At 26.0% G+C, this 27687-nt stretch overlaps 5 protein-coding genes across 5 annotated transcripts; 4 read left to right on the top strand and 1 right to left on the bottom strand.

Moving 5' to 3' along the window:
* Positions 1 to 6020: 6020 nt before the first annotated feature.
* OCT59_013276 (uncharacterized protein) lies at positions 6021 to 7383 on the top strand (the record flags this gene model as incomplete). The annotated part of the gene is made up of 5 exons (XM_025328362.2): positions 6021 to 6248; positions 6372 to 6450; positions 6538 to 6722; positions 6810 to 7134; positions 7220 to 7383. The coding sequence occupies 5 exons, from the start codon at positions 6021 to 6023 to the stop codon at positions 7381 to 7383; spliced, it is 981 nt and encodes a 326-aa protein (XP_025166976.2).
* Positions 7384 to 10677: 3294 nt separating this feature from the next.
* OCT59_013275 (uncharacterized protein) lies at positions 10678 to 14684 on the bottom strand (the record flags this gene model as incomplete). The annotated part of the gene is made up of 7 exons (XM_025322165.2): positions 10678 to 10819; positions 10891 to 10964; positions 11038 to 11210; positions 11302 to 13548; positions 13623 to 13746; positions 13823 to 14229; positions 14324 to 14684. The coding sequence occupies 7 exons, from the start codon at positions 14682 to 14684 to the stop codon at positions 10678 to 10680; spliced, it is 3528 nt and encodes a 1175-aa protein (XP_025166975.2).
* A 2897-nt stretch (positions 14685 to 17581) lies between these two features.
* On the top strand, positions 17582 to 18132 carry OCT59_013274 (uncharacterized protein; the record flags this gene model as incomplete). The annotated part of the gene is made up of 3 exons (XM_066140699.1): positions 17582 to 17666; positions 17743 to 17852; positions 17914 to 18132. The coding sequence occupies 3 exons, from the start codon at positions 17582 to 17584 to the stop codon at positions 18130 to 18132; spliced, it is 414 nt and encodes a 137-aa protein (XP_066001556.1).
* Positions 18133 to 22320: 4188 nt separating this feature from the next.
* On the top strand, positions 22321 to 22578 carry OCT59_013273 (uncharacterized protein; the record flags this gene model as incomplete). The annotated part of the gene is made up of 1 exon (XM_025329565.2): positions 22321 to 22578. The coding sequence occupies one exon, from the start codon at positions 22321 to 22323 to the stop codon at positions 22576 to 22578; it is 258 nt and encodes an 85-aa protein (XP_025166972.2).
* A 760-nt stretch (positions 22579 to 23338) lies between these two features.
* OCT59_013272 (uncharacterized protein) lies at positions 23339 to 23977 on the top strand (the record flags this gene model as incomplete). Its single annotated transcript, XM_066140698.1, has 1 exon — positions 23339 to 23977. One exon carries the CDS (start codon positions 23339 to 23341, stop codon positions 23975 to 23977), a length of 639 nt encoding a protein of 212 aa, XP_066001555.1.
* Positions 23978 to 27687: the final 3710 nt, after the last annotated feature.

The raw sequence follows: 27687 nt of genomic DNA, 5'->3' as shown, positions 1-27687 counted from the left end.
TTGTTTTTTTCTGATTTATATTCTAATTACGAAATGACGAATTTTTATCTATTGATGCAAAATCATATACAAAAATTGAGAGTGATACGAGTCCAAAATGTTTCTGGCCGCAATATTCATGTAATAAAGACACATATACAGTATATATATATATATATATCATTTCGCTTGTCGGTATTTCTTTCAGCTTAAATCTTCAAGTAATGAGCAGAATTGGTCATATTTAATATATATAATTCAGTTAAATTTTAATGTTAAGTATAGGTAAATAAATAATATATTATTATGGCAATTTGTAAAGGTTGAACAAACTTTATATTTGCATTAATTCATAAAGATTCTTGTTACGATAAATGGCATTTAAACAATTTGCATACACTTTATTATCACGTGCACATGTATAAATAAATGTCGATCCGATTCTATGATACATGTGCAATGAAGCCAATGATGTAATTGTAGATCACCTGACATTTATGTGTGACATAAAAACATTCGAACAAAAACTTATTTTAAATTTAATAAAATCGAATTATATAAGAATTTATTAAATGAAAATTTATATAATAAAGTCGAACCCATTTTCAAAATAAAATATCAAAAAAAGAAATTTTTTAGAGTATCAGTAATAACTAATAAGGGGTTACAGAAAAATACTTCTTACCAAATGATGAAAGAACTATCCCTTCAAACAAAAATGCAGTAACTTTCTCACGTTAAGGAAATTAAGAGAAGAGAAAAACTTTTTCGTCTATGCAGTTTGAAGGAAGTATTAGCAGGATAATTCTTTGAAAGTGAAGACATAGTCCTATTACTTACCCCACCTATTCACGAAATTCGGGACGGTGATGAGAACTTTACGATTTTTTTTTATTCAGGCTCGAAAATTATGGAACTTTAGTTTTAGATAGTTTGGAATCAATTCGCAACGGGTACATTTTCAACGATACTCCACACTGCTATCCTATCACTAAAAATCCTACTGGAAAGAATTTCAAACTTTCAGCATGAGACCCGAATATGAAATTATTGGCGATGAAAACTCCAGGTGGATCGATTATTCAATCAAGGTACGAAAATATTTTACTTCGTTCTCAGCGGAGCCAGCTCTGACTTATTTGCGTCATAGAGGACAAGGTTTCAACAAAGTATGCTCGGAGTATCAAGCAACTTGAAAGCTCATACGAACGAATAAGAAAAAAGGAGCGAGCGGCGATGATGATTTCGATTATCTTCATGGTATCATGACCTTTAGTGCTTCTTGCTTTTCACTTCAGGAAGTTTCCCAAGGTGACAACTTACCATCGAACATCGAACTTTTCGAAAATGCTTTTGTCAAAGATTACGGGAAGTACCAAACATTACATAATGGCGTGAAAGAATTTTGGCATAATTGTAGTGTTGTTAAAAGATTAACTATGAGCAGAAAATGACTCTCCCTCAAAGAAATGCTAGAATAAAGAAACATCGTTCGAAACAATAATAGTTTATATTAAGTAGCATAGAAACTTCATGCATCACAGACTAAGCTCGCATCTTTTTATTTTTATTTTGCTAATAAATAAGGCTTGCTCCAATTAACTTTTCGCATATGGTAACAGACTAATACTAATATTTTAATCATTTAAGATCGTGTACACTAATGCAAGGCAATTAAGAGACGAAGTTATTGGATTGACAATGGAGATCTGGATAGTTCTTGTTTTGCAACAATAACTGTGAGTACTTAACAAGATAGTCGTGTCAATTTACACTAATTTTGAAGTTTTTGTTCCAATGATTAATGACATTTCGGTTTAATGCTTTTTCCACCTTAACCTCGATCTACAGGAAATAATTAAGTGAAGGATCTATATTTCTAATATGGCTGGTAGACTCAAGCAGATAATATTGAGGTTTTCCAACTCAAAATGCTTTCATCAAATTATCATCTGCGAAATCAAGAGATCCCGGCGAAACGAACTTAACCCATGTAGCATTCCTAACAAATCTTTACCGCATTTGCCTGTACCAGCTCCTGTACCCAGTACCCACGTCATTTATCGAACATATTTTGGGATACACAGAAAAAAATGTTCTGATATGTTGTCCTTACTACTTTATGATCATCAAATATCGAAAAAGAGCTTATTTCAGGTATTATCTTAAAAAAGATGATACTATAGATGATGATGGAATCATTTGTATTTTATAACACATTTGCTGGTCAAGAGAAACAAATCATCATACAAGAAGCCCTTTTACAAACGATTTATCTCATTCATGATTCTTTGACAATAATAAACAAGAGTAATACTAGTACAAATACGTTCTCAATTTTAAGTGTATGTGAAACACGTCAGTAATTCATACACAATTAATTTCGTTCTATTATTTAGGTTATATAAAGCAATTTATGATTTGTAAATTTATTTAATTTCAATTTTACTATTTTGCAAAGTTAAAATAATGTTTCCCCTAATGTAATAATAAAAATTAAAAAATCAATACATAAATAAAAATCATAAAAAAGCATATCATTTATTTGATTTTAGCATTTTACGCAAGATGATCAATGTCAACTGACGTGAAAATCCTTGTATCCTTTGGGAAATTCAAAGGCACATCCTGGATTATTAGTTGTGGGTACAAGGCTACCTTGTAAACTTTTAGGTACGTGAAAATACATTTAATAGATAAAGCACGTGATATCCTATCAATTTACTTTATTTTTGAAATTACGTAAATTTTATGATATATTGGAACCTATCTAGTTACCAATTATATCACATGTGTATAGTTAAATTTTGAACGAGTATTGTCATTGATATTTTTTGGGGGGCCACCTTATAATAGAAAAAAAAAATATCTTTTACTGACTCAGTAATTTGCAATCTATCTGCTATTCAACCGGAACAATTTCGAATATTACTGTAATTATAATGATGTGAATGTCAACTTTTCCGATAAACGGCCCACTTATAAAAATATCGTATGCTCCGTAGTAAGTTGACCGCAGCAGCCTAAATGAAAATATTTCGATTATCATATAAGATGGAGTTTAAGGGGAAGGGTTAAATAATGCATGATCATATTCTTCATTTTAAAATAAATCAAAATTTAATGAAATGATTCTTTCAGCAATTCTTTTCGATAATACATGTTTAAACTTAAAAAAATTCTGATCACTTTTATCATTTCTAATATTTCATTTACAGAACTCCTAACCATTGAAGAAATCATTAAAGAACTTCTTTCTGGATGCGGCCAGCGCTGATATAAGTATTAAAAGATCCATTGGTGGTTATAAAGCATGGGTCACCACTCACCAATTATGGGTCGATTACGAACAACCAAGCATGGGCCATTTCGCTACTTTCAATCTTAACAATCAACATCTTTAGTAGATTTTTTTTTCTTTACATTTTACAAGAAATTTACGTTAAAAATAAGGGTATTTCCAAGAACTTCGTATTCCCGGATAATCATTTTCCCGATTTATTCGATTATAACTATATTTCTTAATTTTTTTTAATTTTGTAGTTTTTTTATATATATTGTACTACTTTATATTTTATAACCATTATGTAATACAAATTATTTATTTCCTAAACGAAATAAATCCACTTTTTAATTAAATTATTTGAATAATAACTTCATATTATAAATAAAATAATTTCAATTTAAGACTAATCATTTATTGAAATTCCATGCATTTATTCCTCAACATTAATAATTGAGGATGACATAGTCCAGTTCTTGTTACTCTTGAAAAGATATATCGCTTGTCGATATTTCTTTTGATTCATTCTAGCGATAATTTTACGTCTTTAGCATAAGTTGAGTTGATAATGCTTATCTGTCCAGAACTCGTAAAATTGTGGAAAAAAATTGGTTGTTCTCAAGTATTGTTTGTAGCCGATGAGGCTATAAGGGCTAAGATCTTTCACGATTAAAATTAATCATCATAATTAGTATAAATTTTAAAAAGTCCTTTTGCTGCTGCAAAAGTTTTCTTTTATTTTAAAAAAAAATCAAATACGCTGTGAGTTTCAATTGAAATTTTCTTTTACTTTTTTTTTCAAAATGAGAATCACTTATCATAATTATATTTATTAGTTATTATAATTTTAAAATAACAAAAAAGTTTTGAATTTTTTGATGATAACCAACAAACTTTGATTTTACGAAAAGAGAAAATTATTAAATCAAAAATGGAAAGCAGTTCTCATCTTATTATGTGAATTTTTCAGGACAATTTCATTTTCACAAAATAAAAAAATTTAGGTCAAAAATAGAAAGCGATTTCCTGAAAAATTTTTGAAATTTTCAAGAAAACTTTCGTTTTACGAAAAGAGAAAAAATTTAGATCAAAAATAGAGAAAAATTTTTCTGAATTTTCAAGACAGCTTCATTCTGGAGTAATTTTTATTTCTAATGAAAAAAAAATATAAAAAAATGTTAGCTTTACCCTTTTCAAGATATGATCATTTGTAAGTGTTGGGTTCTTGCTTTTGGCAGCTGTTTGTATGGCGATTGTGTGTAACAGCAACTAGAAATTCTTTCGGATAATTTGTTGTATAGAAGTCACTGGACATGCCTACTCCAAATCACTTGATCAACAAAATTTAGAAACAGCTAAGCGCTTTAGGTAGTCAATTGTATGTATATTTTATATATGTACGAAACTTAAACTTTTTCTTTTTGACACTTTTTAACCTTTTTTAACCACACATTTTACACGTTCTATTTATTTTAAATAAATATACAAAAACACTTTTAAAATCACAAGAAAAAATTATTTTAGAAACTATTATAATTTATAATAAATTACTATTTTACTATCCATTTATCTACTACATCAACTGCTTATGGTTTAAATGAAAAATCTTTGATAAAATTGTCTTGGTATTGATTTTTAACATTTGTTATTCGTTAAATTACTTTAAACGGTCTCCAAGTCAAGTCTGATAATTAAATATAGTAAATTAATAAAATTATGAACAAAAATAATTTTTTTAAAAAAATAATATAAACATGAAAAATTAACTAAAATACAAATGTTCTACCCAGAAATACTTAAATTTTCTGTAATGAATAAAAATTAATTTGTATTTAACGTCATAAAATGTAAAAATTTTAACAAAATTCAAGAATAACTACAAATCTGCTTGGATAATTGACTCCATTAACTTAATAAAAGTTGTTTTTCTCGTTAAAATATATCTAAAAAAATAAAGTATTTTTATTAGGTAAAAGCTTCTCTCTAAACTTTTATTGAAATTAAAAAAAAAAAAATTTTTAAAATATCGGTTTTTTGCATTTTACACAAGAACAGTCTAAATAACTACCGTTGCAATCTTAGAAATTCTTTTTCTTCTCATAAAATTATATATATCTTTGTTGCTAAAACCATATATTCGTCACTACTTTTAAAAGGATCGCAAAAAAGCTTGTTTTTAAGACGAACTTCACGCAAATGCAAAGAAAAAAAAATAATCTTAAAAAAGGAAAGATACTTTTAGAAACTAGCGGGCACATGAAAATCTATCAAATTACTTAATTTGGATCGACGTAGCATATTAATAACGAATAACAGTTAAACATAAAATGAAGTACGTAAATATGGTTACACAAATATTTTTTATAAAATGGCGTCCGAATTGTCCAATGACTGATAGAGAAGGGGAGATAATGAAAAGAGAGGGGGAGAACGAAAAGGGTTGGGGGATATACTTTTTTTTTTTATTTCATTTTATTTATTAATCAAAATGGAAATTTTATAATCGGCAGAATCTTTATTTTTAAAATTCCTATTTTGTGAATGTATAAAAAAAAAATTTTTTTTTTTTTACACGTTTTTTTTAAAAAATTAATATCACTAATAAATCATTACTATCACTAGTAAGTAGTAATTTAAATAAATATACCCGATTTTGATAAAATTGCTCTTGACTATATATACACGCTACGTTTTTACTTTCCCCGTCAAAATTTTTATTGCACCATACACTATCTCGAATAAAAACAATAGTAACAAAATGCAAAATAATGAAAATATAGATGAATGGATTAACTGGATTGAAGAAGCTATCAGTAAAAAACATATTAAATATTATGAATTTGAAGATTTTAAAAATATTCAAGAAATTGGCTATGGAGCATTTGGAAAGGTTTTTCGTGCAAATTGGAAAAATTTTGATCATTATTTAGCGTTAAAGTCTTTTTATAATCTTAATAATATTACTTTGAAAGAAATTGTTTATGAGGTAATTTTTATTATTAATAAAAAAAAATTTGATTTCCATATTTTTAAAAAATATTTTATTTTTTATGTATGTACTTCTTTATATTTTTTTTTTAAAAAAAATTATTGCCCATTCATAATTTAGCTTAAAATTCAACGAGATGTAGATTTTCATGATAATATTATTCGCTTTTACGGAATTACAAAATCTGATTCCGGTATTGGTAAGTATGTCATAAAATATTTAATAACTGTTGGTTGAAATTTACTTATTTTTTTTTACAAAAATTTATAATAATTATTTTTAATAGAAAATATAATTAATCCAACAAAAAATTATTTGTTGGTAATAGAATATGCTGACGGTGGGACACTTCGTGACTATTTGAAGAATAACTTCAATAAACTTACTTGGGATAATAAATACAGTTTGGCATACCAATTAGCTTGTTCTGTACTATGTCTACATGATGAAGGAATTATTCATCGAGACTTGGTAATTTTTTTTTTAAAAAAAATCAAATATATTTAATGAATTAAGTTAACAGTTAATTTAATATAATTGTGTTATGTAATATAATAGCATTCCTGTAATGTGCTGGTTCATCAGAATTCCATCAAGTTGGCAGACTTTGGATTATCAAAAAGGATTAAAGAAACATCTAATTCACAAACAAAAGTACTTGGTATGGTTCCATATATTGATCCAAAAGTATTAATGGATAATTTAAAATTAAATGAAAAGAGCGATGTATATAGTATTGGCGTACTATTATGGGAAATATCAAGCGGGTACCCACCATTTCACGAACAAAATTACGATCTTAGTTTAATGTATAAAATTTCACAAGGTCGAAGAGAAGAAATTATTTCTGATACTCCTAGCGGTTATTCTGATCTTTATACTGGTAAGTATGATTTAAGTATATTGAATGTATTATATTTCATTAAGTAAGTAATTGTTTAATCAAACTAATATTTTTAAATTATTAGAATGTTGGAATGATGAACCAAATAAACGACCATCTATACATGAAGTTGTTAATAGATTAAGAATATTTTCAAAATTAATGGCAAATGAAAATTTAATTCCAAATAGTACAAAAAATGGTGACATTTGGTCAAAATTGTTTAGGTTATTTTTACGAAAGATATAAATAATTTTAAAATATCTACTGATTGGTATAAAAAAGCTGCTTGAAATGGGACATTTGATAGCTATGCATTGCATATTTATATGGAGATGGTGTTTTCGAAAACCATCAAAAAGCTTTTGAATTATTTACTGAAGGAGAGTATTCAGACGGAATAGCGATATTAGGATATTGTTAAGATAACGGAATTGGAATTAATATTAATAAGAAAAAGGCAGTTGAATTGTATCAAAAAGCCGCAAATTTAGGAAATGATATAGCACAATATAATATTGCCGTGATGTATGAATAAATTAAAAATACTTAAAAAAAAAATTAGAAACAATTTATGTAAATTATTTAAAAACATTTTTAAATTATACATTTAGATATCTAGATTAATTATCTGTAACGATATAATATTATTAAGGAAATGTTCTGGTATATCGCAACAAACATATTCTATGAACCTTTTTGGTCTAAAGCAGTTATTATCTGAAATTTTAATCCCATTACCATTTCTAAATACAATGATCGTAAATATATTAAAGTGTTAATTTAAATCTAAAAATTGGCCCTTATAATCAATTGTTAGCAAAGTTTAAAAATTTATTTTTTTTTATAATGAGAGCAAATGAACGATCTAGTTTAATAAAAAGACAAATTTCAGAAGTTTACGGTTACTAAATCTTATCAGGACTTTTATTTACATAATAAATATTATTTTTACGGGAGTTTAATAAACAGTAAGTTTATAAAATTGGCATAGAAATTAATGATATTAACAAAAGGTCATAAGCCTGGCATGCTTCTAGGAAGTTATTGTCTAATAATTTTTTAAAACGACATGCAAAATGTTGATATCTCTTTAAATAAAAAAATTAACCGTTCATCTAAAAATATTTTTTATCGTGTTTTTAAATGAATATTTAGGATAATGAACACTTTTACTCATATAATTTCTTGTCCGAAGCGAAGCGGAGGACTATATTCAAATGAACGATCACGTGAATTTCTGTCCCTCACGTGACATAATCCTCCATGCTCAATTTTGATTGGTTACAACTTTTGAAAAAAAAGTGAAAAAATTTAAAAAATTTAAAGGAACTTAATAGTTAATTCGTGATCCGCCAGTGAACCATAAAATTTGACTATTAAAAGGCGGTGATAAGTTCATATATATTTTTATCAATAATTTAGAATCTGCGATTCTGGAGAAAAAATATGGGATAACTCGCCTTCTATTGGTCATAAAGACATAAAATCATTACCATTAGATGCGTCTCAATGAGACGAATCCGATAAACCAAATTTTATTTTCATACGACCACTAGATGATGAGTTATCTTTAAAATTTTAAAATACTAAATTTTTCTTTTTTTTCAAATTCAAATTTTCAGCTCTTATGAAAGTGTCTTTTGGTGCTTAAAATTTTTACCGGTCTTTTATTATTAAGATAGCCAAATGGCATATTTTTATGCCTATAATATTAGTTTTCATATAATATTTTAGTAATTTGTACCTTGCATTGGCGGAACTGTAGATTCCGTGCTATTAGTAAATATATATATAACTTTCACCGGAATTTAATAGCCAAGTTTTATGGTTCACTGGCGGATCACGAATTAAATATCTTTATAGTAAAAAAGGAAATGGAAATAAAATAACATTTAAATAGTTTTATTATATTTTTATTGAAAGTCATCCCTTTACACAAAAATTGATATAACGATATGTCGGGACATATATGAATTTTTAGGCCACACAAATTCAATTTTTCGGTTCACGTAACATTGAAATTTAAAATCGACCCGGGGACCCGGGGTTTATTGTTTATTAGTAAAAAAAGTTTATATATAAAATCGTGACATTTGATTGGTTGACTTTTAAAAGGGAGGAATTTATTTTCGCTCTAGAAGTTCTCAGCCGCGTGATAAACTTACCCGCCAATAAAATTACGTTCTGATCACATGATAAATTTTTTATATATAAACTTTTTTTTATTGAAATTTGAAAAAGTGACCCGGCCGGGTGAAGTGAACCGAAAATTCGAATTTGTGTGGCCTTAGGGAATATCGTTATATCAAAGTTACACCGATATTTATATGTCCTCCTATATAGTGGGAAAATAAAATTTTATCGGTATATCAAGTTTTTAATAGCCTATCGGTATATCGAATATCGGTTTATTAAGGTTAGACTTTATCATAAATTGAGACGGACACATTGTTTTAAAGAAATTTCCTCATTCTGATAAATGAGAAAAAAGATTGGCAATTTTTATATTTATTTTATTAATTATTTTACAATTGGTTTCCCATGCAAAAAATCTAATAATTATGATATCATTTAACCTAAAACTTTTAACATATGAAATTATTGATCGGATAACTAAATTTTATTGGTTAAAAATTTTTGAATTTAAAAATAAAAATCTGGGTCAAAAAAGGCGAATTGTGATATGAAACCCGAATTTATAACTTTGCGTTGCCTTACAGTCATTCAATAAATTGTATTTTGTGTATATTGTTTTTGGTAATCTATATATTATTTAGAAAATAAATAAAAAAAATTTTTTTTGAATTTATTAACCAATTCCTACAACCCGATTGGAAAATTTTCTAAATTTATTTTTTTACTTTACCAAATTTACTTTTAATTATTAAATTTTATTTTTTGAATTTCGGTAAACTGTTGCAAAAGGAAAATCCTTGTTGCTGCTAGATACAATAAATACAATAATTATATATTTAACAATTCAAAGGATGAAGACGATTTAAATTTCAATAATTTTGGATTCAGCGATAGTAATAAGTTCAGTTTAATGAATCCTAAAATGACGTTTTGTCGGCAAATTGAAAACACGTGATTTTTGTGTAAAAGTGACCGACAACTCGACAGGAAAATTATTATTATAGCAAATAATACATAATGCATAATTCAAACTCTTTTATAAATCTTTTATAAATAATGTTTTCAAAATTAAAAATTCGAATCAAAAATGAATATTAGAATTTAAAGGAGTATCATATAAATCTTTATATCACTTCATTGTATGAAAAAACCATGAAAACTTCGAAAGGTATAAACCAAGAAAAGTCTTGCTCAATAAATTGTTATTAACCTTTAATAAATAATGTACTAGGAAATCTTTAATACGATTAATAAGTACAATGATATTACTCTATAAAAATATTGTAATGTTAAAAAAAAATAAGAATTCCTAACTGATTAAAACCAATTGAGAGGCAAACATAACCATGATTTATATGACATTATTTTTACTTTCTATCTTTTTAATAATTCCTGCAGGAGGTCTTAGTTGTCTTGAGGATTCTTAATATTGAGTATCTTTAATAAATTTTGCTTCATCTCTGGAAATTTATCACTATCCCATTCTTTATTATCAAACATTTGCTTAATCTTTTCTCGAACCTCTCTAATATCAGCATAATAATATCTGAAGAATAAATTTGTATTAGTAAAAAAGATATAATTTTTTAAAAAAATAAATAAATAAAATAATCATACATTGTTTCAGGAAACAAACTTTTCCAACGTCTCTGAGATGGAAATAGGTAAAACATTTCTATTTCAGCCAAAAACTATAAGAAAACGAAAACTTTAGTACTTTACAAAAAAATGCAATAATTTTATACTAAATGGTAATATTTATACCTTAGCCTTCATCATCAACATTGAGGTTTCAACATCAAAATTCATTGCCTCACTAAATAATCCAATAAAAACATTCAAAATAAATATAGTAGTCGAGGATAAAAATAAAGTCATCATAATTGCAAGTGCCAAATTATTTTGATATGGCCAATTGGATAATACACTTGTATCACCTATTAATAATAGATTATTTGAAAAATGAGAAAACCGATTAATTATTGAAATTATTTATGAATAGTTATAAATCAAAAGAACTAATCATACCCATAAGCAATAAAAATGTTGCCAATCTTGCAGTAGCAATTTCTGCAAACATGTTTGTGTTCTCATCAGGTTTCTGAATAATAAATAAATTGGAATTGATATCATTTTTGTTAAATGCTTGATAAGTAGGGGCTATATTCCAAGGATTATTGGGATCATCATTAATTGTACGTTCATCCAAAGAATAAGACAATTTTGGTATCAATAAAATAAAAAATGCATTTGAAAAACTTATTATTAAAATAGTTAAAAAGATTACTAAAAATAAAAAAACCTTTTTTCCAACATTAATGATGATTGCATAATGATTACCATAAAATAAAGTAAACTTTAAAATTGAAAAAAATTTTAAAGTTAAAAATAAGAATGCAAAAGAAAGTAGCTCATTATTTCTTTCATTTGTTAAAATCCATTTAAAAGAAGTATAAACTGGAAGGAAGTACATTATTATACCCATAATATTACTAAACCATTGTTCAAAATTAGTATTTCTACCCTGATTATAAATAATATAAATGAATTTGCGGACTTCAATACTAAGATAAATAAATCCAAGTACAATTAAAATGATATAAGGGATGATCTGCCTTTTTGCAGCGGTATACAGTTTTGCTATAATATCATTTTCTTTGATATTACTCTGAGATAGAGGAAATGCAATTAGAGAAAAAGTTGAATAGAATATAATATGTCCTACCCAAATCATATAATAATAAATCATCCCATATGCATTCCATTTGTAATTAATTAATGCTTCTCCACTCCATGTCTCATAGATTTCCTTCCTATTTGTTGTTTTAACAAATAGACTAGGTTGAGGCAAAAAAAAATCCTTCCACCAAATATAATCTTGTGGATAATCAACAAACTTAATATAAGGAACCATAAAAGTAATTTTTGGTGCTGATATTGTTGCTAACAAGTATTCTAATGACCTTATAATTATTATATAAATAGATCGAATGTATGTGTATATTTCTGGTAAAATGGCATGTGGCTTGGAAAAAGAATAAAGATGTAATGTTTTTCGATGTTCTATACTATAAGAAGGAGAATCTATAATCATATTTGTATCTATTGAATATCTTTTAATATATTCTGGATAATATTCATTGAGTAATGGTATTGTAGAAGTAATAATACTTAAAAATATTTTATTATTGCCTACATCTTCTTTAAAATATTCCATACATTTTTCATAGATTGCATCAATTAGCCCCAAATCATGATTCTTAATTGCAAACGTTAATAATTCAACGCCATGTTTCAAAAAACTTTCCTTATTATCTCTTACATATGAATTCCATTCATTTAATTTGAAACTGTTATGTTTTGGTAAAGGCAATGTATCTTTGAATTCTTTTTCATAGACCCGTAAATTTTTTTTTTGATTTTCTGAAGATAAATCCATAAAATAAAAATAGTTCAAAGAAATAGATTTGTTATTTTTATTAAAATGAAAAATAAAAAGTCCCATTGTTGTTAATATAACAATATCATTATTATCAAATAATAATCTTCCAATAATCATAAAATCATGATCTTCTCTTAAGTTTTCAAGTTCAAGTAAAAACGAAAAAGCAGAAATTTCTATTTCTAATAAATCTTTTAAATTTTCAATTGTTATACTTTTTGTGCAAATTAAATTCCATTCGCCACTATCATTCTTTAAAAAAACTTGCAATTTCATTTCCTCATCATTAATTTTTATTTTCCACTTAATTGTATTTTTTTTATCTTCAGTATCAATTTCTTTATTATCTGCATCAATTTCTTTATCATACTTTACTGCTTGAAACAATTCATGTATGGCACCCATATATGGATTAAACAAATGAAGATTCAAGTGTTCATACGTTTTCTTGTCAATTTTCTTAGAATCATCACATTCATTATGAATTATTTTATCATTTTCATCAAGGTTTTCAGTAATTGGTACATTAGAATTTTCATTACTTAGTAGTAATTCATCAAAATTTTCCTCCACTTTCTCCTCAAATTTAAACTTCCAAACATGTCCGTCTAGAATTCCAAATGCATATTGTGTTGCTAAACATTCTTTAATTTGAATATTATTTGGTAATTGATTATCCTCTTTATCCTTTTTTAAACGGCTCAAGCATTTTTTCCAACAAGATTTCATGACGGAATCCCAAATTCCATTACTTGTTGTGTAATCGAATAAAGAAGAAAAAGAAGGTAATAAGGAACATAAACCAGAATCCATGAAATTATATAGTTGAATATCTAAATGAAGAAATAACAATTTAGTACAAAATCAAAGTTAAACGTATATATTTTAATTTATAAAAAAAAGATACCATTATGTACGTCCAAAGTAGCAATTGGAATTTCTAATTCAATCGAATAAACAATAATTTTATCCTCGAACTTTAGACAAATAAACTTTTCATTACTTTTAATCTTGATGTCATCTGCTTTAACCTATTAATTTATTGAGACAATTAATTATAATTTCTTTGAATAATTTTAACAATTCTAAATTTTATATTTTAATTACCTTATCATTTATAAATATGCTTCTCATGGCTTCTACTTTTGTTACTCTTTTGATGTTCAATATTTTATGAGTGGTAATGTTACATTCATAAATGGAATTATTTGATAATAGGTAAAAGTTATCTTTTAATGTACCAGATAATTCAAATTTTTTGGATATGTTGTGAAGTACTTCACACGTCCATATCCATTTCTTATCCTTAGTTTGTGTGGTTTGTGTGGAATAGATCCAAATAAACCAACCAAGTTTTTCAATTTTATCATTTTTGCAAATGTTACCGTATAAAATAAATCTATTTTTTAAGTCGAAGGTACAGTAATTAGGATAAATTTCTTCTCCATCTTCTCTCTCTTTCTCCTTATCATATAGTTCTATTTCTTGAATTTTATTACTCATATCAACTATTTCTAATAAATATAATTCCAAATAAATATTCATTAGTTATGAATACCGTAAATCAAACCATTACATAATGATAATCAAGTAATAGTAAATACTTACTTAAACGATTCCAGCATTTATAAACATAAATATAGGCAAGTTTCTTATCATCAGAAACACAAATTTGTTTGACAGTCACCTCAGGTTCTTTCGTTGCTTCATCAACAGTCATGGCAATGTCTGGTTTAAGTGGTCCTTCATCTATATCTTCAACGTTCCATCCGACAATCAAATGGTTTTCTTCACTATAAGTAACAAGGTATTTGCCATTTGGTGATATTTCCATCTTAGTAATGGGAAAGCCGTTATGTGGTTTATCAGTATGTGGTTTACCAAACATACTATTTTTATCAGTTTCATTTTCGTTTGTGGCAATTTTATTATCTTTTACAGGAATAGCCACATCGTACGTTTTGCTCATTTTGATAAAAGGTATTAAAAAAAAGTTTCCACATGAAAGAGAGCGTAAAGAGAGCGTTTACGAGTTACGAGGAAAAATTCTCTATAATTATTTTTGATATGCGCGATTTTTTTTTATTGTGAAAAGTTATTCGAGCTATGATCATAGTAAAACTGTTTACAATTTTTTTTTTTTTTTGACGATATTTATACATGATTTTAGCCACGGGACGGGAGTAGTGCTCTCCATGAGCCATTCAAGCCAAGCCAAGCTTTGCCCAAAAAAGCAACCGGCAGTTTGAACCATTCCCGTGTAGTGCTCTCCATAAGCCATTTAAGCCAAGCCAAGCCTTGTCTAAAAAAGCCCAAAGCCTTACGACATATACCTAACGTGTGACATATCACATGATATAATATCATATATCCTGGGCTAAGCTTGCATCTTATTTTATTTTTGTATTACAAATAAATAAGGCTTGCTTCAATTAACTTTTCTTATATGGGAACCGTCTAACAGACTAATAGGACTGTAGAACCTAATTGCTAGCGATTATTAATACTAATATTTTGATCGTTTAAGAGCGTACACATTAATGCAAGGTGATTCAGGGACGAAGTTATTGGATTGACAATAGAGATTTGGATTGTTCTTGTTTTGCAATGATAACTGCAAGTCCTTAACAAGATAGGTGCGTCAATTTACAATAATTTCGAATTTTATGTTCTAATGATTAATGAAATTTCGGTTTATTGCTTTTTTCCGCTTTAGACTCGATTTACAGGAAATATATTAAGTGAAGGATGGAATATCTATATTTCCAATATGGCTGGTAGACTCAAGAATACAATATTGAGGTTTCTCAACCCGAAACATTTTCATCAAATTATCTGCGAAATCAAAAAATTACAACCATTCTCAGTGAGAGAAACTTTTGAAACTTTCCTTACTACTTTATGATCAAAAAGAGCTTATTTCGAGTACTATCTTAAAAGAGATGATACTATAGATGATGATGAAATCTTGTATTTTATAACACTCTTTCTGGCCAAGAAAAACAAATCATCATATAAAAAAGCCCTATTACGAACGATTTATCTCATCCACGATCAGGCTACAAGTCTCATCGAGAAGATGGCATTTTTTGACAATAATAAATAAGAGTAGTACTACAAATATGTTCTTAATTTTAAGTTGCATTTTAAACATGATTCCTGCACATTCAAAATAGGCATCATTTAGGTTATATAAAGCAATTTATAATTTGTGAATTTATTTAATTTCATTTTTACTATCTTACAAAGTTAAAAATAACATTTCCCTTGTTAATGCAGTAATAAAAATTAAAAATTAATTCATTAATTTGACAGAAATCACAAAAAAATATATCATTTATTTGAATTTGATAGTTGATCAATGTCAACTGGAACTTGTATTTTCCGGGAATTTAGAGGGTCAGTAGTGGATTTATTAGTTGTAGGTACGAGGTGTGGATAAGGAAAATATTGTGTGGCCGTGATGGTGGTGGCGCATAATATGGCTCATATGGCAGTGGTGGGAAGAGGAGATGATTGTGGTGGAAGCTAGGGACGTGGAAGCCATTGGGAATAAGATTACTCTAAAAAGAACATCTCTGACAGAAAATACATTTTCTTTTTTCATCTCTACGTTGGTTTTTAGGTTGTAGGTAGTAAATGGTCCATGGCTTGGTTATACGTGATCGACCATAATTGGTTCTTCTCTCCTTTCATATATTTCTTCAATTTCTCTCCTTCGTTACAAATTTTATATCTAAATTTTCTCATCTCTCATTACAACCCATTACAATTTTTTACGAACAAAGACTCATTGATATAAAGTATGGGTCTTAATATTAATAAAAATTTAAGTTTCATAATCTTAATATTTATAACATTTGAATATATCTTTTGATATCAGCACTGACTGGATCTAGTATTTTGTTCAAATATTGATAATTGAAAAATAGATTTTTCTTGCTTTTAAAACATGTTCTTATCGTTGAAAGAATTGCTTCTTTTTAGTGATCCAAGTTTATTTATTATCATTTTATTAAATTTTATAGATTTTTGTAAGAATGTGTAAATACTGTTACAGCTGTGCCGTGAAAATCGTAAAAGTTAAAATTAATATTGATAGAATTATAGAATTATTGAGATTTTTTATCCAATATTGATATCCATCTTTTTAAATAAACATCATCCGTGAGAATATCAAAAAAAAAATCATGAATTATAATCATTTGTCTAACAATTGAAATAAAGTTGGGTATAGTATGTATAAAAATAAATAATAATGTTATGTAAAAAAAAAAAAATTATCATAACCATGAGAAAAAAAATTATGAATTAAAAAAAAATTTTAACTGATGCAAGAAAAAAAAATTTAATCTGATACAAAAAAAGAAAAGTACGTTGCTGATAATACTTACATAGAAGTACAATTGTGATTATTATCCATAATAAAATAAAAGTATTTTGCTATTGTTTATATTGTTTAACTAAAACTGTGATTGAATATTTATCATTAAAAAAAACATGCAAAAAAAATAAATTAAAAAATTTTAACTTGAAAAAAAAGAAGGGGGAGGAGAATTTAAATCTGGTTTTCGCAAAAACCTTTATTATTCACGTTTGATAACAAAAAAAAACAGGATGTGCTTTACCAATGTCGATCAGTTTTTCTTTTCCTTTTATGATGGGCTGATGTAATTCTGAATAGTTGTATGTGCAACCGTCGGTCAGATAAATTAAAAAAAAAAAATCAGTCATGTAAAGTGGAAATTATATATAAAGATGATTTCAATGACTTTTTCACACATTTTTTCATTTATTTTCCTTCTTAGTTCATAAAACAGCTCTATTTACTAATTAGTTATACTCGGAATTTGTTCAAATACCAAGATGGACGGCACAAATAACCAAAATAACAACAATAATGACAATAACAACTGCAACATTTTAACAACAATGTTTACATCTTTGAAAGGTAATTATGATAAATAAAAATTTTACATTCTTTTGCCAAGTTTTAAACTACAATATTAACAAATTTCACATTTTAGATCTTCCTCAGAAATATCATATCAAACTATACATAGCGATTATTGTAGGTCTAATATCAATTTTATCTGGAGCGTATCAGGCAATAAATGAAGTGATCGAAGTAAAAAATGTATGTAAAAAATATAAACAATTCTGTATTTATATGAAATTACTAACACCTTTCAATTTAGAATATTAATATGATGGATAAGAATATTAATATTATAGGCGAGAGACTTCAACACTTCATTCAGATTACTGATGAACGGTTTAAGATTGCTGACGAAAGATATATGATCCAAAACGAAAAACTTGAAGTTTTAATGCAGAAAATACTTAATGATAAATATGAAAGAAGATTTAAATCAGTGAGTAGTAATACTTATATTGTTATTCAGGATATGATATAGATAATCTAATATGTTTGTATATTTCAGTTACAGTATGTTATTAGGCCTTACTTTCTCATATGACTTATTGCAAATGTAGTATTAATAATAACAAAATATTTATTAATTGTAATAATTTTTTCAGTAAACTTTTATCTGCAATTCACAAATAAAATTTTTCTTTATAACATATCCAAGTATAAAAAAATAAAAATTCTTCCAATCAAATGATCACTGCTTCAAGTTTAACTTCATATATTTGTAAATTTGATGTCTATCCTTTTAATTAAATATCATCCGTGAGAATATCATAGGATAAAAGATTATAAATAATAAGTTATTGGTTTAAATTCTTTTTGGTTGATCAATTAACTATATAATACGAAAAGAATAATATATTATTAATTTCATATGTTATTGAACCCTTCCCTATTAAACTCTAATTTTGTCTAATAATCGAAAAAAAAATTAACTGATGTGATTGATGTGAATTAAATAGTCATACGAAAAAAGTATAAAATAAAAAATTTAACTGATGCAAGAAATATTTACTATTGTGATATAAATTTTGTTATTCTAACATTAGGACTGCTTTTTTTTAACCAATAAATATTTAATTTTTAGCCATTATAAAAAACTAATTCTGATAAATAATTCATCTAAAAAAACTCAAGTGGAGGAAATTATTCCTACCTGCACTGACAAAGAATTAATTAATTATCTAAGAAATTTATTAATTTCTGGTATGTTTTCAACTGAAATATGTAATGTTTTGTGCTGTTATATTTAACTAATAATATGAAAAGTATATTCATTAATCTTGTATATTTTTTTTTTTTTGCTTTTTATCATCAAACCCACCCAAAAAAAAACAAATTTGCATTACTATCATAGAGCTGGTAAACTACTCAACATAGTGAATGCACTCTTTTTAACTGTTATCTTATCTTTTTGGCCATACCCTATGTGTAGCTTATGATGTAGATTTGAAAACTATGATTAATAATATGATAATTCTCTAAAAAAAGATATGTAAACAGACTTTGATGATAAACTTAATTTGCATAGAACAGTTTTGAAAGCAGATCTTGATAACAAACTTAATCTGCTGAAAACAGATTTAGGGGAAGTTTATGAAATATTAGCACATTTTGAGGTGTCAAAATTCCAAGGTTCATACTACACTTCAAAATTTGAAATTATTAATGGATTAGTAAGTCTTGCATTGCCATGAAAATTACTTCTGAAAGTGTGACATGAATTTCAGGCAATATAGTTTCTTCATCTCATATTAATAAACTTTCAAAATTGCATTTATGTAAGTGAATACAAAATATTTTGAAATGAGCCTTTTATATATTATTCTTATTAACAAAATGTTTCATCTTTTTACATCTTCTTAACAGGTGTTTACTAAATGTTTAGTTTGAAAAACCAAATACAATTGATAATAATCAGGTATTTATATGTTTTTAATGCAACTGGAAATTAGACCACTTTGGGCATTCTGATCCTTCAATCTTCCATATAATATACTGACCCTCATTTATTGTAAAATTTTTAGGCTCCATTTAACATGGCTCTAGATGTAGATTTTTTGTGGAAAAGTATCAAGCCATACATTACAATTAAGCTGGAAGAAATTGAGCTATAAAAAAGGCCTATTGACAATTATTATTATGACTGGCTGATCTCAGATTCATAGTTGAAGCAATGAATTTTGAAAAGTGTAATTTAATAGGAAAAATATTTGTCCAAAAACCCCTGTAGTTATAATTCGAGGATGGGATGATGGCATCACATTTATAATTTTACTAATTATCATATAGACGCATTGTTACAATAGGAGAAAAACAGCACCGGAGTAAGTTATTTGCCTTAATGAAATATACTTATAATTTTTAATGAAATAAGTTTATATGTTTTTTCGTATCCACTATAGTTATTTTATTGCACTATGCCATATATCGAAAACTTTTCTTGACAACAAAACAGAATATGCAATCATTACAAAGTAATCCACCCACATCTTCACTTAACTTGTGGTGTGAGCCTGGAATTTAATGCGAACTGATGGAATCTATGTTGGAAATAGTATTTTAGGGCTAAATTATATAAAAATCCATATTCGGGGACAGATACTATCAATAAAGATAAACGAACAACAAAGTGGATCTATGCTTACTATAGGAGGACTGAATACTTCCCAATTTAAAATGCATAATCTGGTAATAAAAATATGTAATTTTTGATTTTTTTTTTTTTGCTGACTTTCCTGGTGGATGATTACACGTATAGTTATATCATGGTTTTTTATGAGTGTATATAATATTAGTATAGTATGATTTGGAATTTTACTTTGTATGTATGATTTTTTATCGTAAAATAACAACATAATTATGATAATTCGAAGTTTGATCAACAGTTACATAGAAGACAATTATCAATGAATTCAAGATTTATTTTTTTTTAAAAAAATAAAAAAATTTCTTTTATAAATATTTTATTACATAAATATAAATAAATTTAAAATAATTACATCAATTAAAATATTAAAAAATTAATAAAATGGAAATAGTTCTCTCAGATGTAAAAGAAATTATTGTAGCTTTTAGAATTGGCTAATTTAGTAAAGAAAAAAGGAATTAGGATTAGAATGTAGGCAAGAAATCCTATATAATTTTTTTATAGGTAATTTAGTATTTTGCAGCTTCAATTTTTTTTACTTTATGTTCTACGATAAAAATTAAAAAAATTAAAAAAATTAAAAATTTAATAAATTTTTGCAAAAATCTTAAATATGATCATGTTTTATAATTTATTTTCTAAAGATAAATGCACATAAATAATGAAATGCTAGTATAACAAATAAAAATATTTATTTAAATTTTTAATTTCATATTTTAGAGAAGGAGCGAGCGTCATTGTATAGGATTTCAAGGGATTTAAAAAGTGTATGGCGAGGCTGGTAAAATAGTATGATTTATATACGTATGTATGATTTTTTTTTCACTACTACATACGTACAATTTATCTATATTTAGCAATCAAAGTAGTACGTACGATTTAAAACGCAAGTATACTACTACCTCTAAGATCAGATACGGTTTTTATGCACCCATTTATATTCCTGCTTATTCACTTTGGACAATAATATTGAAAATTATATTCGAGAAAATGTCTTATAGAAATTCTTTTAATTTTAAATACTGTATATTTTTAATGATTTATTAACGGGAATAATGCCTTTATTGGAAATTATTCTCAAAATGAAATTAAAATTTGATTAAACAGAGTGTCGCACAAGTTTCAATCGAATGGATTTACGTAATTAAAATATTTATAATTTTATTCTTTTATGAATTGCTTCTAAAGATCATCTTAAAAAATAAAATAAAATAAAGCCTTTATGTGAAGAAGTTTTATCAAAGAATTATAATTAGACATCCTTTAGTTTCATATGGTCATACATCTATATTCAAATAAATTGCCAAGGATTTATAAATTTGATTCCGAATTACTTAATCAAAGACAATATATTGTTACTCTTTGCAAATTGAATAGATGATGAATCAACATATAATTTTAAACTCGTTTAACGAACAATTCCGAATTGGATTTTTCATCCTCCGCGCTTATGATACGAAAAAGAATTGGATTTAAAAATTAATAATATTTTGGCAACAATTTATAAATAAGAAATATCGTATAGGTGTAGATGTATAGTGATAATTGGGCCAAGATAAAATTTTTATTTGTATTTAGAGCCGATAGGGATTAATGGGATTGGTGTGATTTTGCCCTTACATAGAATATTTGAAAAAAAATATTATGTGAAATATTCCAGGTTGATTAAAAATAATTTTTAAAATCAGTACCAGTACTTTTAAGGTCATTACGTGTTACAATCTTGTGGCTCTGCGTTGCACAAACATCGGAGGTGACTATTTGATAAGGCAAAAAGTAAAAGTCTTACTTTTTTTTCTTTTTATTCACATGAATAAGCATACAATACATAATCTCATCCATGTTGTACGACTTTTTCCTAAATGAATAAATAAAATTGGTAATTCATTTATCATTTAGCCATTTGTTATTTCAAGAAATAATGTTGTGTAACAAACCACTCGATAAACTTATTAACGAATTCATTTCTCAATATTGGCATTAAACATTTTCCCAACAAAATAAAATCATAATTTTAAAACAATGTCTTCTACACTCTATTCAGATTTATCACATAACTTTGGTCTTCTTCTTAATAATGAGATTAAATATAATGTTGTTATTCAAGTGGGAGTAGATGCTGGTTATAAAGAATTCCGTGCTCATTCTATTATCCTTCGTAGTCGCTCTCCGTATTTTCAAAAATCATTTTCTTCTAATGAAATTAAAGACGAAAATAACATATATACTTTCAAATTTCCAAACATTAATCAAACCGTTTTCCAAACGATTCTTACGTAAGTTGCAGCGTCATAAAATTAAAATTTCTTTTAAAAAAAAAAATAATAATAATGAAAGTCTAAATAATTTTTTTTTTCAAATTTTTATTTATAGTTACATTTATACTGGAAGTGTCGATTTAAATTTTAAACAAGAAGACGAAATATTTTATATTTTGCATGCCTCTGATAAGTTTTCTTTGGATACACTTACTAAATTTACCGAAAAATATCTTATTGAAAATCATTCAGAATATATAAGAAAATATTCCGTAAAAATTCTTCGAAGTATTTTAAATACAAATTATACTTTTGATGAATTGCAGGAATTATGTTTGGATACAATTTGTTATGAACCTAAACTTTTATTTCACGCTAATAATTTCACAAGACTTCCCGCTCCTTTATTGGAAATTGTTCTCAAACGAGATGATCTTAACTTAGTTGAAATTGAAATTTGGGAAAGTTTGATTAAATGGGGTGTCGCGCAAGTTTCAAGACAATTAAGTAATAGTAATCCTAACATATGGACTAATTCAAGGCAATTAAGTAATAATCCCAACGAATGGACTAAAGAAAATTTTACTGAATTAGAAAGAAATATTCATAATCTTATTCCTTTAATCAGATTTTACGAGATTTCTTCTAAAGATCATTTCAAAAAAATAGGACCTTATGAAGAAATTTTACCTAAAGAACTGAAACAAGATATTTTTCAGTTTCACATGGTGCGAGAACATACACCTATGTTCAAATCTTCGCCAAGGATTTTAAAGAATATAATGAACTTTGATTCTATAATACTTAATAGAAAACAATTTATTAATCTTGCAAATTTGATGGATGACAAGGATAATGAATCAGCATATATTAACAACATTTCATATAATTTTAAGCTGGAATATCGATTAATAAAATGCTATTCAAGTACTTGTATATTATTTTTGAATTATAAATTTAGATTTAACAAAAATAGTTCTTTCGTAATAGTATTTTCTTTTCGTAATAGTAATAGTAGTAGGTACGATAGTATCAATAAAGGATCCCATTACAAAGCAGGAGGTTATCTTTATAGTAGTAAATATTGTAGAGGAGGTTATTTTTACTGTAATCATAAGAACGAGGAAGGAAAGGTTTTTGCAATAACTGATTGGGAGAATATTGTAACTGAAAATATCAGTTTTAATTTTGACTTTTTACATAGTTGTCAAGGGAAAGTATCATTTGAAATATTCCGCGTTGAAAATGCTATTACTAATACGTTAAAAACCAAAGGTAAGAAAATGGATAAAGTCGTAGATAAAATAGATAGAAACGTAAATTGTAAAAATAAAGTATCCCTTATTCGCAGAGTGACCTTTAAGATTTTTGATGAAAAAAGAATTACTAAAAAAACCCCAAAATCCACATATGATGATTAAATTGAAATATTTTACTTTATTTTTGTTATCAAAATATAAAATTTTTAAAATATTATGCATGTTTTGATTATTGAAAAAAAAAAATTAAATAAATATAATATTTAAATTTTAAAACCCTTTTTTTTTAATATTTTCGCTAAAATTTTTTGCTCTAAATTTATTAAATTTTATAAACCTATTACTAATAACATTAAATTTATGAAACTCCATGTGAATCTGGAACAAAAAAAAAGATAAAATTGAAATTTGAGTAGCGCCGACCAAAATTTTTCATAGTGCGTAGAAATTCCGTTAAGCACACCTTTAAATTTACGTCGATAGTAATTTTTAATGCATGTGGAGCTTAAAAAGAAAGGAAAAAAAAATAAAGTAGAATCTTTGTATCGTTATTTTTATTTTTTTTTTATTTAATTTTTTTATATTTCAATAATGTTCATTTTTATATACGATTTTTTTTTCGTTCAATGCAAACAAAGATGAAAAAATATTCACATAATAATCTTAATGAAAGTCAGAAATGTAAATAAAAATGGTAACGACAGAATGACGACATGATTAACATGTAAATAAAAAATCTCGAACTCGAGATTATGTTAAATATTGCATGATAATATAACTATAAATTTATTATGTATTTAATATAACTATAAATATATTATGTATTAAAAAAAAAATTTAATAGTGTAACAATATGATTTATCCAATAATTAATTTCTATTTTTTTTTACTATAACTTATTACATGAGAAATTTTCCGATTGTATTTTTCGACGTGTAAATCAAATTGTAAACCTACTGTAAATCCGGAGAGTTTTCAACATTAGTACTTTAAATATCATTATACTCCGTTTATCGATCCAATTAAAAAGTTGATCATTAAAGCCAAGTATTTCAAGAAACTAATAATATCAATACTATCAGAAAATTTTCACCTATTAAATCGTATCTATTTAACCTAAGAAGATAAATTTTTTTTTATTTTCTTTTTTTCAAAAAAAAACGAAAAAAATGTTTTACATAAAGGAAAGGCATTTCCTTTTTTATTATTATAAATTTTTTTCTTGATTTTTTTTACGAAAAGAGAAAAAGATAAATCAAAAATGGGAAGTTATTTCCTTTTCAATCAAAAAAATCAAAAAATGTTAGCTTTGCCATAATTATTATTTTTTTTTTTTAAGGTTCAACTCATTTATTAAAATTTAAAATAAAAAGTTACAAATACGCGAGTTACAACAATAAAGATCTAGCTAACTAGTTACTAAATAGTTGTGGGGGAATAAGAATTAATTGCTCTATGAGACTATCTAAATCCCGCTGCCGACCCAAAAACAACTTTCACCCATTTACCCGATGGACTACCGGAAGACGTATCAACCTTAATAGCGTTTATCAACTACACTAACAAATACTAAAAATTAACTACACTACTACTACTAATAAATTAAATAGCAATCAATTTTTATATGATTGTTAATGATCTAAAAAATCTATCGAATTATTTGATATGTAAGTGACGTTAACAATATGCTAGGTAATATAGTATATGCTGATCAGCATGAATGCATGATACTTCAGTTATAGTTATTTTATAATATCACGTGTATCACATGATACATAAGTACAGAATAAAATTTATGAATAAATAATATTTAATACATCTAAGAACGTTAGACTCCAATCGTGTCTACATTTTAAAAATAAAAATAAAAAATAAAATTTAATACATCTAAGAAATATCTTAGACTAATTTTCACTACTAATTCTCGATGTTTTTTACCACCTATTTACCACCTATTCACCACCTATTTAATAGCATTTTACGATATGTTATCGACATTTTCACGAGATCGTTTGATACCATGTCGTCACATGTTTGTGATTTCACGGGTTTCTGCAAAGTATCATTTGATTGTTAATTATATGGACAACGATACAATTGATATGTATTCGTTTATTAATCAAAGGAATAGAGTGGATTCCATATTCTCAAATTACGAATTTAAAGAAAATAGCAGATAAAGTGACTTGGGAAGGGACTGATGTTGTTGTAAAAAATTGCGTGATTCACATAATATCAGTAAACATTTTCTAAATGAGGTAATATTTACATTTTATATACTTGCAATGTGTTTTTAATACTTATTGTTTTAATTGATTTATTTATACTTTAGTTAAGATCACTTTATCAATGTAATGATAACAATTACTATTGTGTTATTGGCTGTTATGGCATTACACAAGATCCTATAACAATAGAATATATATTAATATTGAATTATGCAGAAGGTGGAAATTTGCATGAATAATTGCAAAAGAACTTTATAAATCTTACATGGTCCGAAAAATTGTTTATATTACAAGGATTATCGATTGGGTATTTATTGTATATTTTATCTTAGTGAATTAATCTATTTTCTATATTTTCAGTAAGTTTATTGACAATTAAATGTTTTATTTTAGACTCGAAAATATTCATAATAATAATTTTATACATCAAGATATTCTTACTAGTGGAAATATGTTATTATCTCAATATTGGAAAGTGGAGACTTAGGATTATCACAACCTGCAAATAATACATTATCAAATAATGAAATATATGGAGTAATACCTTATATTGCACCAGAAATATTTAAAGGTGCTGCATTTTCAAAAGAATCTAATATATATAGTTTTAATATGATTATGTGGGAACTTACAACAGGTTCTAAATCTTATGCTAATATTGAACACAATGTTGAGCTTATTTATGAAATTATTGATGGAAAACGCCCTGAAATTACAAATGATACTCCTGAATGTTTTGCAAATTTGATGAGAAAATTTTAGGATTCTGACCCTTTAAAAAGACCAACTAATTATGAAATCGTGAAATCTCTTTGCGAAATGTATATTGACAAAACGTTTAAACAAGCTGAAAAAAGAAAGATTGGAATTAATACAATTAAAGCAACTTGGACCCGAATTTAGTGAAGAATCTCATCCAAAGGCAATTTATACAAGTAGAGCATTAAGTTCTTTAATTTCAAAAGCTTCAACTATAAATCTTCTTCAATGATCTCATTTAATGTCAAACAAGGTATGTTATACTATTAAGTAATAATTAGCAATTAATGAAAAAACCTGAAGCATTAGTTAGACGATCTGGTAATAATAATTGAATTTACTTCTTTAAATTTATATTTAACTTAGATATCTTTTATTAATTTTTAGGATATATTACAAAAGAATATTAACTTGATATAAATAATATTCAAATGTAATTAATTAATATTCAAATGTATGTAAATTGCTAATAATATAAATAAATAATAATAATTTCATACGTTTTTTAGTTCATCCACACAAAATACAAATTCCGCTACTCAAAGCTTAACTGTATCCGTAAATTCTTCAAGAAACGTAATTTTGAAGAATTAAATAATGGAAACGAATGAAACTCAAAAAAATAGTAAGTAAACTCATTATTTACGATTACGAATGTAATAAATAGTATCTAAAGTTTTTCACTCCAACAATTTTATAATATTTTTTTTTTAACTAAAATAGGAAAATATACTAAAGTTGATATAAATTCAGATGATGAATGTTGTTGAATATAATTGAGTTTATTAAATTTGTATCAACAGGAATTAGAAAAACAATACTGTCTTTTCATTTCTTTATTAGAATTTAGAAAAAACATTTCTTTATTAGAGAATTGAAAAAAAA

The sequence above is a fragment of the Rhizophagus irregularis genome, chromosome 20 (assembly GCF_026210795.1).
Source record: "Rhizophagus irregularis chromosome 20, complete sequence".
NCBI lineage: Eukaryota > Fungi > Glomeromycota > Glomeromycetes > Glomerales > Glomeraceae > Rhizophagus > Rhizophagus irregularis.
Note: the sequence above shows the minus strand (reverse complement) of the source record. Positions and strands in the feature narration are given on the sequence as shown.